Raw genomic sequence first — 15,081 nt, forward strand, 5'->3', positions numbered from 1 at the left:
GGGCTAGACCAGAAGGAATGCAGATAATTCCTCAGGTAAATACCAGCATAATCAGATCTGTCACACTTCTGCATTGTCCTGTAGGAATGTGTGAATTCCATGTAGAAGGCTCCCAAATGGCTGATAACAGCAGTAATCAAGTATCGTCTGAAAGCAGCCCTCCCTTCACACACAAGTGTGTATGTTCTTGAAACTTAAAACATGAGCAAGGTATTTGCAGAGTGGAGGACTTTATTCATAGCAAGTCTGGCCTTGATAGTATCGTGACTGTTTGCAGAGTCATTCAAGAAGTATATTGTGTGAAGTATCTTAAACATGTTAGTCTGTCTTGGAAGATTACTTGTGAATCCTTCAATAAGATATGTGTGTGCATGTGTGTATGCAAGTTGGTTTGGGGAAGTTACAAATCTAATCAGAGTTTATATTGGAGAGAAAGTTCCAGTGGGTAACAAAATTATTGTTGATAACATTACGCATAAGACCTTCAAATTATGCTGTGTATAGCTGAGATTTCTAATCCACTCCCAGGTCCTAGTAACTAAGTTACATGTTCTAAGTCATAAGAGTATAATTTCATTCCACCTATGCATAGATAGCTATAGCTATACTGAGTCATTCACAAAGAATCTCATTCTGACACACCAGTGAGACTTACTGTCATTTCAGTGACTCATCCGATAGGTATTTCACTATCTTTACTATAGTCACTACGACATTATATTATGCTGAGTGGACAGTGAGTCAGGCTAAAAAGAATTTATAGTGTGTAACCTGCAGCGGGTCTGCCCACATCTTCCTTTTCCTTCTGAACTTCCTCCATGTGACTCATTCACATCAGTCACATTCCTGGACTTCCATGAACACTTACAGATTTTTTTATGTAGAACACACAATATGGTGAAATAGAGGCCCCTATGTGCTTCTCTGATTTTTCGCAACAGCTATCAACACAGACAATAAGCCAATTCCGACTTGATCTTGATAGACTACAATGTGTCCATCTGCAGCCTTGGCCTCACTTCTGCCTGCATGCCATAGGAGGTCATGATATCCAAATAGAAAACACAGCATCTTCGCACAAGATAATATATCATTTAACTGTGAGGATCACTATATCAAAAATCCATCAACCAGAGAGTCAGTGGTTTAATCCCAAGCTTCTCCATCCCACATGTCGAAGTTCGAGATGTTTAAGCAAGACTACAGAAATCTCTAACAACCAAAATTGTTTTCCTTATGTCTTTACCTTATTTAGTCCAGCTTCTGATTGAATTAATCCCTTAATCTTATGTACCTGCTGGTCCTGGTCATTACAAGCAAGTTATCTGTAGAAAAAAACATTGTTCAAGCTAATTCAATTTTAAATTCAAGTGGAAGAAGAAGAACCTTTATTTTGTCCGCATGTTATGTCACACAGGAATTCATTTCTGCATTTAACCCATCTGAAGTCGCTGCACACTGCAACATTTAGCCATTAAGTACATGCACACACAAACACACCGCTTACATTCTTGACAATCTAATTGGACCTGTGTTCTTGTCTCAGTGTACAACCATGGGAAGGGAATTGAGTTATTGACAGAAGCATGTCTGACGCCGCGTGACACTGCGTGAGAAAACGTTGAAGACATTCTGCCACTACTAACGCAGTTACATTCGGTGTTCTGTCAATCATCAAACTTGTCCACACAGGTCAGTGCGTGTTCGAACTTTTCCTAAATGCATACAACAGAGGAATATAGCTTCACGGAAGACCAAAACCACCCCCAGACCTACAGGGAAACCAAATATAATGACCCCAAGGTTATTGCAAGCAAGATAAAGGAGTAGATCTGGATGTAAATGGGGCTTCTTCTTTTTTTTTTTTCTTAAAAAAAACGCAACTTTGATCGAAAACAATCCACCCATCACAACAGTGTGCTTTGTATTTAAACTGCATTGAAGTTTCAACAACACAGAGCCGAGTCGCTGGAGGTGACGCCCCACATATCTTTGTAAATCAGAAAACGTGCCGTCGTTCAGGAATGTTTGAGGTGGGGTCTTGAGTGGATTGGTGGGAGGGGTTGGGGAGCTGGGTGGAGGGGCTTTTGGAGGCCTGTAAAGAAGTGAATGACATCATTGGACAGTGCAGAGGACCCCGCCTCTTACTCTTCCAAGAACTGGATGATGAGGTTGAAATAATTACAGGAAAGGAAAACAAGGGAAGCGAGTGTGTGAAACTGCCTGAGATCAGAGAGATCTTTCATTCAGTAACTTTCCTCTCTTCTTCATGCTTTTTAAATTTCTTTTGCTCTTTCCAGACTGTTGTTTATTTCCCGAATCCCCACTTCAATCCTCTTTAATCCCTCTCCACTACTTTCCCCATGGTCTCCTCTATGCTCTTGAGCCCCCACCCCTCTTGCTGTATGTGTGTGGGCTAGAGGGATGGATAAGAATGTTGGGACAGGAAATGCAGTCAGTTCTTGACATCACTATTTCCTCTTCCTTCTGCTCATTTCCTCGACTTACACTCATGTACTCGGCAGTCTGTTTGGCTACCTTTTCTTTCTGAGAATGTACACGATGAACATTCTGGCTGTGACGTCTCAGAGCTTTTGTTTATTTTTTCGGAAAAACAATAGAGAATCGTGTTTACAGCCTTCAGTATTGACAGCATACTTGCTGCTTCCTCCAAATTTAAGGTATCTTGCACGCAACAGGCTAAAATTAAATCTGGGTCAAGGGCAGCATTTTTTTTGTTACTACAAAAAATGTACAAACAGTGAAGTGGAGATGTAAAAATCTCCTACTGGAGCATTAGGAGGCCTTGGAAAAGGTCAGCTTTTACAAACGAAATGATATGAATGAATTGGGCATTTGCATTCAGCTGTAAGTAAACAAGCCAGTTCTACAAGAATGTAACGTTTCAGATGTCTTTTGATCCACATCTATGTGTCTTTCAAAGGAAAACGTGCACTCAAACAAAAAATGTTGCAATGCGTCTTGCTTCTGCTGGTTTCTCCAGTCCTTTGCACATCTCTGCTGCACATTAGGGTTGGATAGAAATCCTCTCAATACCTCATATAATCTCAGTTGTCTGTTTCCATCTAAAATTTCCTTATTAGTGTCCAACAGAACAAGATTGTTTCCACAACAATTTTAATTGTTTTTGGTCCTTAATGTCAGGGTGAAACTAGCCAAATTACTAAGTATAAACTATCAGGCACCAAGAGGAGTAAACTTCCTCCTCCACTGAAATACCTTGATTTTATTGTTGGCATAATAAAAATGACATATTCCAAGGAATGGGTGTTGCATTGTTACAGCGATCATAGCACTATTAATGAAGGAGAAAAAGGAGGGGTCAGTCACATTCTTGGTCCATTCAGTCCTCTATGTGCCTGGGGGAGGTTAGGAGTTGAGGAGGGAGATTAGGTTCCTGATGCCGGGAAAGATGAGAAAGGAGTGCCTGTGGAGACGCGTGGGTCCTGGCTTGGGGGGGGGTTTCTGAGAACCTTGGAGGGAGTTTGACTTTATTAATGTACTTTCAGGACCTCTGCACTGAGGACTATCGTTTCAATACTGCTGATCTGTCTAATTAAACTACTTTAAATAATTAGATTTGTCATAAAAACTGTCTGCTTTGTGTTTTAAGTCCAGATGTCCACCCAAAAAAAAAATCACAGATCACAATTCATTGGAAGCAAAATATACCTTTATAAGATAGTCTCTCTTTTTGCATTCAGTAAAAAAGAAGATTATGTGAAAAATCAAATTATTTTTGTAGTCTTGAAAAAAAACTAAACTCCAGCAGCTCTCTCAGCTTTATGAAAGTGTCTTTTAGGAAAGTAGGTATCTTAACGTGTAAAAAAAAAGTTTTTGTTTGACCAAAACCGGAATTTCAAATTGGACGTAAACACGTTACTCCGACTAAAATCATACAAAACTGAGCATTTAAAAAATGGACGAATACACCCCCGTAAAAAGCTTTTCAGGTTCAAATGAATCCTGCATGTAAACGCCCAGCTAAACTTAAATGGGTAGGCACTTTGCACATAATCCCAAGTTCCATTTTTGTTAAATTAGCTAATCAAAAGGGATTTATATATATTGACTGATTGGTTTTTCGCTCAGGCTCTCTCTGTATCACTGAGAGATACAAGTTGCACTTGATGAGGAAAAAAACCCTACAGTTTGATCAGGTCAGAGGCCAGAGAAAGATGGAAGCTTTCTTATGGCAGCTCCATTATCATGCCATGCCCTGGAGTGTCCTTAAAGCCTTCACTTCATAACAAATAACTAAATAAAACCGCTGCACAAATTGAAGCACTGAATGGACAATGATGGATCTTGAGTGACTGAGAGGTTTTCAAGCACTCTAGTCTAGACTTCTGGCTTCCAAACGCTTTCCCCCGGGATCCCTTCATTTCTCCGAGGGGAAAAAAGCTAGTTACTGAATCACTATCTGTGCAACACCTACAGCTCGAAATCTTTCTAGTAGAAAAGGATGCAGAACCAAGAACAGCAGACCCAAAACTGTCAGCTGGAACTTAAAAGCAAAGAGGGCAGAAATCTGAGAGGAATGATTCCGCAACTGGATTGTGTTATGAGTTTGAAGCCTTATTGGCTGAGATTATATAGAGCTTAAGTGAAGGGAGAGGTCCCTTCCACAGGCATGATGAACATTTTGGCAAACACAGCTCTGTTTGTCTCTAGAGTCGAGCCTGAGTGAGTCCATCTTGGAGTGCAATCATGGCCACGCGTAAAACACACATCAGCCAATACCCAGGGTGCATTAAAGTGAAGTCATAAATGTTTATACCTGCAACTAAAGAGGACATAATCGTGAAATATCCCTGCAAATTCATGATTGACCTGCAGAATTTGAAACATCTGTGTCGGACCTCCAGTATAAAATACAGTTTGACACATTCCTCATGTTTGGGTTCTAACTACAACATATCTGCCACGTTTTTGTTAAATCTATTTGACAACATGTGAAATTAAGAACTTTTCAAAACTGCTTTTATGCATTTTTTTATTATTCAACTGTCTTTTAGGTAAATATTAAGAGTTCAGCTCCACAGTGAGCACCTGAAAGTTGTTAAATGCAACACTTGAGTTACAACTTTTCGCATCAGACACCGGTTTAGGAGATAATATTTAACATGGTAAACCACACCCATTGAGTCCCTTGGGAGGGATGAAACCCAGAGTATTTAACCTGTGACGTCCAGCTCAACTGTAGTCCACACTAACTTCTGAACACAATCACACAGTCAGCATTATCTCCTTCTGAAGCTGTCCAGAAATTTTCATCTGTCCTGCTTTCTGTGTCTGTGATCCATCTGGGAGGGTGCGTCAGCGTTCTGGCCAACGAATTGCATCATCTGTGATGTCATTCTTTGGGCTCCCACTGCAGCTGCATGCACCCACACCCCTTCTGAAACTAGAAACCTTAACACACACGAACATGCAAGCTTGAACGCATTTTTACACTGACAGCAAACTGTAAATGTTAACAGTAAAAATAACAATCAGAAACCAGAGAGGCTGGTTTCATTTTTGCAACAGATCAAGTGAACGTACGTCTGATTCCGTTTGATTTTGTTTGGAGGCTCTTGCACTGATGCGATGGGAGGCTGCATCATTCATGAATGACTGTGTACCTTTCTCCTCGTCTATTTTTACCCCTGCTGGCTCTTGCTTGCTTTTAGCTTGCCTCATCAAATCTCAACTTCCATCTAATATTTATTCAGTTCTTCCTCGACTCTGTGGAGACTCGGTTTGCTTAGATGAGCTTCAGGAAGGATTTTAGACAGTTTCAACAGAAGAGATAACATTTGCTTTTGATACATTCAAACACAAAAAAAACTATCTCTATTTGCAATTCAAGTCAAAAGTGGGATCAAAACAAATCATCATCATTGATACTACTTCAAACACGTTTGTCAGGCTGCTGTGTTTGGGGAGTGGAGTTTCACGTCAGGGCCGGCTCTCAAAATGTAAACACTCTGTTGTACCTGATAGAGTGAGATTGTGTCTGTGTGTTTGCATATGTATCACTCTTTTGATGTGCAGTCAGTCTTTAGTTGTTTTATGCTGTTATCAGGCAGATTCCTTTTCTCTTCCTGTCTCCCACAATACATCCCTGTCTTTATCTGGCAGGACAAGCCCTAGAGCAGAGCTGGATTCTGAAAGCCCTCCATATTTTTCACTACTCTATCGTGTCTCTCTGACCATTGTGTATCTCCCTTCGTTTCACTCCCATGCATTCTTTCAATCTATGGCCTTGAAGGCCTTTCACACTTGTGCAGTTTTCTGTCTTTGTCTCCCATTTTTATTCTTTGGTTCACTGGTGGAAGGAGAAGAATGTGAATTGTGAAGTGAAGGCCACAAGTTTTTTGAGTCACACATATCTGGGCCTTTTTAAAAGAGGAGTGAGAATATTAATGTATGAACGTTGTTAGATTTCTTGTTGATTGATGTCTGAGTTTGAACCACTTTTGCACAGTAGAGTAGAAAGATCAAAATGCAATACGGAGGTGTTTGCTATTGAAGACCATGTATGTAAAACAACACAAAGACCACATATCAAATGCTTAATTAGTGCATTTTGATATATTTTTACAATCTTGCTTGCTTTAAAATTGCCACCTAAAATGTTGTATTTGGAGTTTCATTATGAAACAAATGTTTTTAGTCAGCTACAGATCTGGACTGCTGACAGGTCTGATTTTCTCCCAAAATCTTTCACTAGAGGGCCATGTTGTTGTAATAGATGCATGATATAGTTCAGTATTGTCTTTCCTAAGTAAGATATTCCCTGAAAAAGATGTCTTCTGAATGGCATGTCGCTCTAAGACCTTCACAGATGTGCAGGTTAGCCGTAACATTCGTACTAATGCATCCTCACACATGCTAGCGTTTTAACTGTGTACTGATAACAAGGTGAATGGTCCCTATCATGTGTGCAGCCACGACATTTAAGAAGTTGCCACCTTGCCTCAGTCCATCTTAAACAAGCTCTGACCCAAAGACGGTGGCAGAATTTCTGGATTGTATTTACTATATATAAAAAAAATTTCTTTGCGTAGTAGATCTTTAAATTTAATTTGCGGATGCAGTGATCAACAGTATTCATGTTTGAGAGCCTGGGCTCTAAATTTCCACAACAAATTGTTTTTTAATGCTGTGACACATACAGGCCTGAAGATTGAAGCCATTCAGTATTTTTAAATTGTTTTATTGAATCGTCAACGTAAACGTTTCTTATCTATACATCTGAAAACATGTCCTCTCTGGAAAGTTCTTTTGTTATTCAATCATGTTACGAATCTGTTGCCAATTAAACTAGATGGTTGTGTTTTTTCACCAGGTACACATTTTTTTTAGTCTTTTGTTGCCCCTGATCCAACTTTTTAAAATGTTTTACTTGCATCAAACTCAAACGGACCATACCCATATATTTTTCAAAAACAATGATTTGACAGTTCAAATGAGATGTACTGTATAATTTAAATCAAAGGCAATCTAGAGTTTAAATGATATGCAAGTCATTGCATCCTGTAAAAGAGGCTCCATTTGTGTATAGGCCTACACAAGTGTTCAAAGATCCAAACTTTCCCCAAATGGTAAATGTGCAAACCTTTGGTGTTCTACATCTCCGTCCTGACTATAAGACAAGAGGAGCAACTATTTCAACAACTGCGTTACTCTCCACTAGCTGTCCAACTCACTCACTCTACATTTCAGCTCTAAAGAGGGTATAGGATTACTCTCTGAATGGACAGAATCGCTTCATTTAATAGCTTATTAAATAGGTTATTAGAGAGAGTGGTATGTGACATATCTCTGTGTTTTAAGTAGTATAGGGTTACTCCTTCCCCTGGGCCACAACATATTATGAAGTGCACAGGTTGCTTTGTGCAGGGCCCAGGTCAAGGCCTGCTAAATATTTAGGGAGGGCGGACACACCCCTGCAGCCCTCCCAGACCGAGGGAGACATGACAGAAATGGAAAATAAAATAAACACATGGCACTTTAAAGATTGACATATGCCGCGGGAGATGGACAGAGCAGTTTGGTAACTTTGAGCAGAAAGTAATTTTACTTCATTGTTTTACAACATTATGTTAAAGGTGACTGATTAATCAAATATTCTTTCAACATTTCACCTTTAGGAGAGCAATGTTTAGACTGATCCATTATGCTGGGAGACGATGAGGCCTACATCTGTGATAAAAAAGCTTCTACTACAAAGACACTGCGGGGAATGTCTCATAATTATTACTGTAAACATTACAACTTTTGTCCAATCAGGCCCATTATTTATCATTTATCATTATAGTTGGCATGTGGGCATGTGTGAGTCTGTGTGTGGCTCCATTGTCAAAAGTCCATGTAGGTGTCCCCCGAGTGTTGACAAAGGATTAGTTTAGGATCATGCAGAGCCACACGGACATCTGCAGACAAGGATTTCTCACACACACACTGAAACACACTGAAAACTGACCCCACACAAACAAGCTTACCTTCTGCTGCTGCTTAAGACACAGTCCAAAATCCCAGACACAAACACACAGAAACAGTGTCACTACTCACCACTCTGACCACAGGAACAGCTACCCAAGTCAAACACAGTAAATAAACAGCACTGACAGAACAGATACACAAACTCACACACCTTCTGCCAGCGTGTTGTCCTCCGAGTGTCCATTCAGGCTGGTCAGGCTGGAGATTTGTCCATTTTTCTCCAAAGGCTGTGAAACAGACAGAAAGAAGAGACTCAGTCAATACTTTAAACATTTATTCATCTTTTTGAAGACCCACGTTTTTTCCCTTTCAAGAACTAGTTTGATATTTTTGCAGATATATAGATTTTCTGGCTTGGTGAAAGAAAAGAAAATGAAAATGAAATGAATGGTAAATGAAAATACTGATACCATTTTCATGTCTATGTTAAACACAAAGCTACGCTTAGTTTAACATAAAACTGAAAGAGAAGGCAAACAGTCAGTCCAGCAGTAAGAAAAAAAAGGCTTATTTTAGTTTTACTTTTGGTAAAGTTTAGAGCTTGGAAGAGAAGCGAAGCACAAAGACTAGAAACAGATAGCTGGGCAGAGTCCAGGCTACCACTGAACAACCGCAACCTCTAAAGCTTTTTGATTAATCAAGGACTCCAAATTATTATTATATATGAAAGTAGCCAATGGGGAAAGACCAGTAATCAAACCAGGCTGGCACATCAGGTGTGGGGATTCCTTTCAACCACTAATAACATATTTTTTACTCATCTTACAAAATATAGTTGAAAATAAAGTAATCTAAAACTGGTTTTAACCCAAGCAGAAAAACACACTGTATTCACAGCATATCAAGCCATTAAGTTTCCATGCTGCTGTAGGTAGCAAGTAGGATAAGAATGCAATTGTCACATTACTGACATGAACCACAAGGTAGTGGCAAAGTAGCCTGGACTGTTTGTCTTACCAAGAAAAGACATGGATAGCAGATGGCTGCCTGATAGCAAAGAAAATTTGGCCCCCACATGTCCAACACATGAAGTTTTCTCTTTGACGGACGCAGTTGAATCAGGGTGAGTGTGCCTACCTAATTAAGTGACATATCCACTTAACGTGGCTCAAATCTTCATTTTCTTTGGGACACTGGCCATGTCTAACCTTCACAACACTTGAAATAAACCATATCAAAGACTACCAAAGACAATTCAGTCACATCTGGCACATACAACACATTCTATAACCCAAGTACGGCCCAACTCTTAAGCCTTTTGGCCATTTCTATCCCAGCCAGTGCTGAGCTGAGCTGTTTAGGACTAAATGTGTCTACTCTCTACTCAGAATGTTGATTTTATTGGCTCTCAAGCATTCACTTCTCAATTTATGTCCTTGTAAGAAAGAGTAAATCTGAAAAAAAATAAACAACTTTAAAAAACTTTACTTAAACTGTTTGTTCTTTATTTAATCTCTTTAAAGAGAAACATTTTTAAACAGTTTAAGTAGGTTTATTGCAATTACTTGCTGCTTTTCTTGGCAAACAGCAGCTTATCTGACCACCCAGAACATTTTTTTAAACTTCCCAATAAAACACAAATAGCTGTTTTAACATGTGTTTGCATTCAGATCTTATAAACAAAATCTAAAACATTCATGAGAAAACTTTTGAGTCACCGGTACGGGAACTTCGGAGCTTCAAAACCGTTTCTCTATCTCCCATTTTTGTGCTCAACCAGAGGGCCTTTTCACTTTAGCTCCACCTTTATTACGGTACTAATCTCCTCATCTCCTATTTCTTGAAGGTCATCAAGAAAAGAATAGTCTTCATTAAAGAAGTAAACAACAAGACCAATTGTGCTCCTTCACAGCTTGTCGCAACCATAAACTTTAGAACTGTTTTCAAAAACAGTAAGTAAATGCCTTTGTCTCCGTGATCCATCAAGTTTTACGATTAGCTAATCAGCCAGCCAGGATGCTGGGAGATTTTTAAATGGCCCATGAGTACTTCTGTTTTATTATCAGGCAGAACAATTCACTGGTTGAACAACAATCACACGCAAAAAAAAAAAAACGTAAGTCAACTTCACCTCGTTAAAAAAATCCTTAATTGGTTTAATTACCTAAAAGCAGAAACAATATACCAACACCAGTATAACAGCAATAAAGAAGTAATGATTACACAGAAAATGAAAAAGCACAACTTTACACTCATTTGGAATTACTGGAAAGTGTGTTAACAAGTAACCAACACACAGTCTGGATCACAGCACCTTTTATCAGTTGATCTGAGACCTGACAGACTTTTTCTGGCACAAACCAGCTTCGACTGACAGCAGGACAATAGCGGGCAGGCCTGAGCCTTTGTGTGTCCCAGCCAGGAGTAAGGCAACCAGAGCCTCCCCACTGAGGTGCTAATATAACTAATGGACAAGTTAGGCCCCATTCCCAGCAGCCTAGGACAGTTTAGAAAAATGACACCATAATCTGCATACAGAAGGATAGACGGGTGAAATGAAAGATGAGGAAAAAGAAAATGGAAGCAGACTAAAAAAAGGGGGGTGTAATCCCTCATCGGGTGAAGCGCTGTCTGACATGATAATGTGCTTTCTGAACAAGGAGCACTGCAGAGGACAAGGACAAAAAGACACAGACACTGAGATTTAGAAAAAAAGTTGAAATTATATTTCCTCCACCAAAGCCAAAGCTGATGTGGAGTTATGTGATCATTGCTGTTTATTTTTTTTAGCATATTTCATGAATTTCATGAAACTTAATGAAGAGTTGGAGTTTGGATCAATAAATTCTGATGCAGATTGGGATAACATTTGGTAAAACTGTAAAATTACACGTATGTAGTTTACTTGTTAAATTCATTCCTTAGCTGAAAAAGATTTGTTGTTGGAACTAAAAATTTTCATTACATTTGCACTAATAATTATTGTCTTTAAGAACCGATTCATTGTTTAACCTATAAAAACCCTTAAAAAGGTTACAAATTGCTCATCATTATCAGACAATTTAGGATTCCTTTATTTATGAATATCTGAAACTAACTTCTCTCGTTGACATTTTTTTGCTGCAGGATCGAAAGTAACAGAAATAAATCCTAAATATACTCTTGCACTCCATCAATACTCCAGCAACCCACCCACATGTCAGACCAATGAACTTAGTAGCTAAATTGTTGGAAGGACAAAATATCTGATTTGTGTTGGCTTCTAATCTGCCAAGCGACTTCTAGTCCAGTGAATTGTGATTGGTTGTAGATGTAATCTCTCCAGGCATTTCATTTCTGTACAAGGCAAACGCCCCCACCCAGCACGCTTTAATAAAGAAATGGAAAGCCATTTTGTGAGGTCATGAACAATGCGGTTCCCTAAGTGCTCATGGTGCCGTTCTGTCGTTGATCCACCCAGGAACATAATACTTGAGTAAATACAAACCAACCCAACTACCACACAAGTGCACAGCCTGTGGAACCTATACACTGACCTGTCACAGGAATTATATAATCTGTTTCCTCAAATATGTAACATGCAAGCTGCAATTTGCACCATAAGATTGTTTCGACACATTTGGACACCTCATAATCAAATTAAATATCACATTTTCCACCAATACACAAGCATTAAAAGGTTCTTTCAAGCTTGTTGAATGACAATTACGAATATATTTAAAGAGAAATTAGATATATTCAAAACAAACAAGATTATCAATGCATATAAAAATAATTTGCATCCATGCATGCTAAAAAAAGGCATATGATCCTTTTAATTTTTTTGCCCTTTTCAGGCAACAAGGACCTCTGATCAGCCATCAGCTGACCTCCAGACCTGCTGCAACCCCACCCTCCTCTTCCCACTCATGACTGGCATTCCCGGCATTCCTTGTCCTCTTCACCAAAATTCCATACATCCTCTAACACCTGACTCCCCCAAATGTTCACTTCTGTCCCTGAGACCAACACCAGCTGCTTTGACAGTCGTTATTTACAATCGTTATTTACAATCGTTATTTACTTTGAACTTCATGGGGTGAATTGAGTGGCTCCTTATACAGTTTGTGAGTCATCACAATATATGGCTTTTGGTTGACTGTAACCATAATTTTTACGTGCTATTGCTTAATTCTAAACACATGGGAATTTCTACTCTTTCCATAACAACACCACTGCTGGCATGAGCAGACATTTAAGCAAGAATTTTGAAAAAGTTGGCGCTGGATGTAATATAAAGAACAGGCCAATGCTGATGTTATATATGATAGTGGTTTCTTTTTGCATATGCATCAACAAATGTAGGTGCTCGTGAATTTGGGGAGAGCGTTCACTTCATTGCTCTTTACAGTAGATTTAATATCTTTAAATGCTTTAAATCATGTGCAGGTGTTTTGCTACAGTTTGGGCTAAAAGATAAGACAATACATCATAAAAATAAGCACTCTGTATAAAAACTTGAGATGTCTTGAAAGGGAAGCCTCTTCATTTTTGGGGGGGAATCAAAGCTACATTAGCTGATACCACCATGGTAAACCAGAGTCATTGACCAAACTGTCATAGGATTAGTGCATTATGGGTAATAGAGATGACAGGTTTTGTCAAATAAAGATAAATACGCAAAAAAAAATTGATATCATGGGTTTCTTCTGGCATTAAAGTATTGATGTTCTATGCCTACTTCTGGTCTTATGAACAGTTTTCTCTTGTCATATCGGTACTACAGTATATGGTGGACAAGATCTCTTTCACTGAGGTCTTATTGATAAAATTGCTTCAAATTTGATTATCTCTTCAGAGTGGATCATATTTGCAATAGCACGAGATCAGGTAAAGAATTAGGGTCAAGAATCTAATTTTTCAACACATATAGAGAAGACTAAGAGTGAAGGATGCCTTGGTATTATGAGAATTTGACTCTCTGTTTATCATTTTAGTAAACTGAGACTGAACAGACCCTAAAACGGATAGGTACTGTGATGCCTGGGAAGCTTTGAATTCCTTTTATGTGTGCTCAGACTGAAAATATTCGAGTTTCACTGCCAGTTGTGCATTTTTTTGTGTCTGCCTGGTCAGCATGGTCTGCCACAAAGACCTAAACACAGACTTCCTCCTGCGAATGTGCAGAAAGAAACAGTCACAATACAAATACATCTGCCTGAGAAAACAACAGCATGGGCAAAATAGATTGTTTTCTTCTGCCTGGTTGTCTGTGAAATGTGATCAGATTTAATTTAGGCTCCTAGAAAACATTTCTGCTTCTATGAATAGCTTTAATTGGTTCTGCTGTCCATAATGGGGGAAGACAGACTTGAAATGGCGCTGAGAGCCTTTTGTCCCTTTAGAATTGTCTATAATTCTGGGCAAATATGACAAAGAACATCATCAGATTTTAAGGCAAAGCCCAAACATTAGATTTTAAAAAAATCAACTTAAACAAATGAGAAAAACACATTGTTCTTGGTAATTTATCCATTAGAGAAAATGATTCAACATTACCTTTCTGTGAGAGCCAAAAGTATTTGCCTTAAGTATTTTGTGTGATCGGATGCTGGGAGCAGAAGTAGTGAAAGATAAAATAAAAATATAAATAATGTTTTAGGTCATGTTTCTACAATAATACATACACATCTAAAGAGGTCACACATTTTCAAGCACAAAGAGAGACATTTATTCTATTTATTTACAGCATTCATGCAGGTTCGTTACAAACTGGGTTTGTGTTTACTCAGTAAATGAAGCAACAGGGACCAAGTGTCAGTATGGACCCCCTGCCTCACTAGTTAAAAAAAAGGTCTACTTTGTTTCAACATGTAAAATTAAAGTGGGCGGTTAGACTGAGTGGCAGAAAGACAAAGGTAGAGCTCCATGTTGTCCAAAAACAATTCAAAATGGTCGTACCATGATTTTCTCTTTAGTTTTGTGTGCAGATGCTATGTAAGCTGACCAATCGCAGCCAAGCCTTTCAGACCGACACCTTAAAGAAACATAAGCTAACAAAAGGCACTGCAGCTGAGTAAAGGCTGAGTTAAGGCTGAGTTATACTTCTTTTAACTGCCTTAAGGCTGAGTTATACTCAGGGCTCTCAAGTCTCACGCAATGAGCGTGAGACACACGCATTTCAACAAGTTCACACGCTCACACGCCACACATGCCATTTCTCACGCTGAGAAATGATCAACTTCGTCGCACAGAAATTATAATGGCCTATACTATACGAGTCAATGGCAGGTGCGCTCCTACAGCTCAGAACTATAGCTCTGGTACAGCTGTCTTGATTTAGCAACCCATCGGAAAATCACAAAATAGAATTTCTCAGCCAATCAGAAAACAGAATTTCTTGTTGCCGGGTGAGGTCTGAAATAGCTTTAAGCTGCAAGCACGCGTTCCATGAATGCACAGCGGACATAACCTTTATGCTCTGAATGCGTGCAGAAGTTGTAGACGAGCTGGAGGTGGAAGAGAACCGTCAGGATCATCAGCAGGTCATATCTTCATTTATTTTAATCTTTTGTTAGTTACTATAGTTTTCCCACTCCTTGTAAAAGACCAATTCCTGTTCGTTGGAGTAGTAGGCCTAAATATTCA

The 15,081-nt window shown here is 39.0% G+C and overlaps 1 protein-coding gene across 1 annotated transcript in view; it reads right to left on the bottom strand.

Annotated features, from left to right (window-relative positions):
* akap12b (A kinase (PRKA) anchor protein 12b) overlaps positions 1–15,081 on the bottom strand; it is a 48,508-nt gene that overhangs the window by 12,579 nt on the left and 20,848 nt on the right. Inside the window, exon 2 of the mRNA XM_075459768.1 lies at positions 8,666–8,741. Within this exon, the coding sequence (XP_075315883.1) occupies positions 8,666–8,741 (76 nt within the window). The remainder of the gene's footprint in view (positions 1–8,665; positions 8,742–15,081) is intronic.

Source organism: Odontesthes bonariensis, chromosome 24 (genome assembly GCF_027942865.1).
Source record: "Odontesthes bonariensis isolate fOdoBon6 chromosome 24, fOdoBon6.hap1, whole genome shotgun sequence".
NCBI classification, from domain to species: Eukaryota; Metazoa; Chordata; class Actinopteri; order Atheriniformes; family Atherinopsidae; genus Odontesthes; species Odontesthes bonariensis.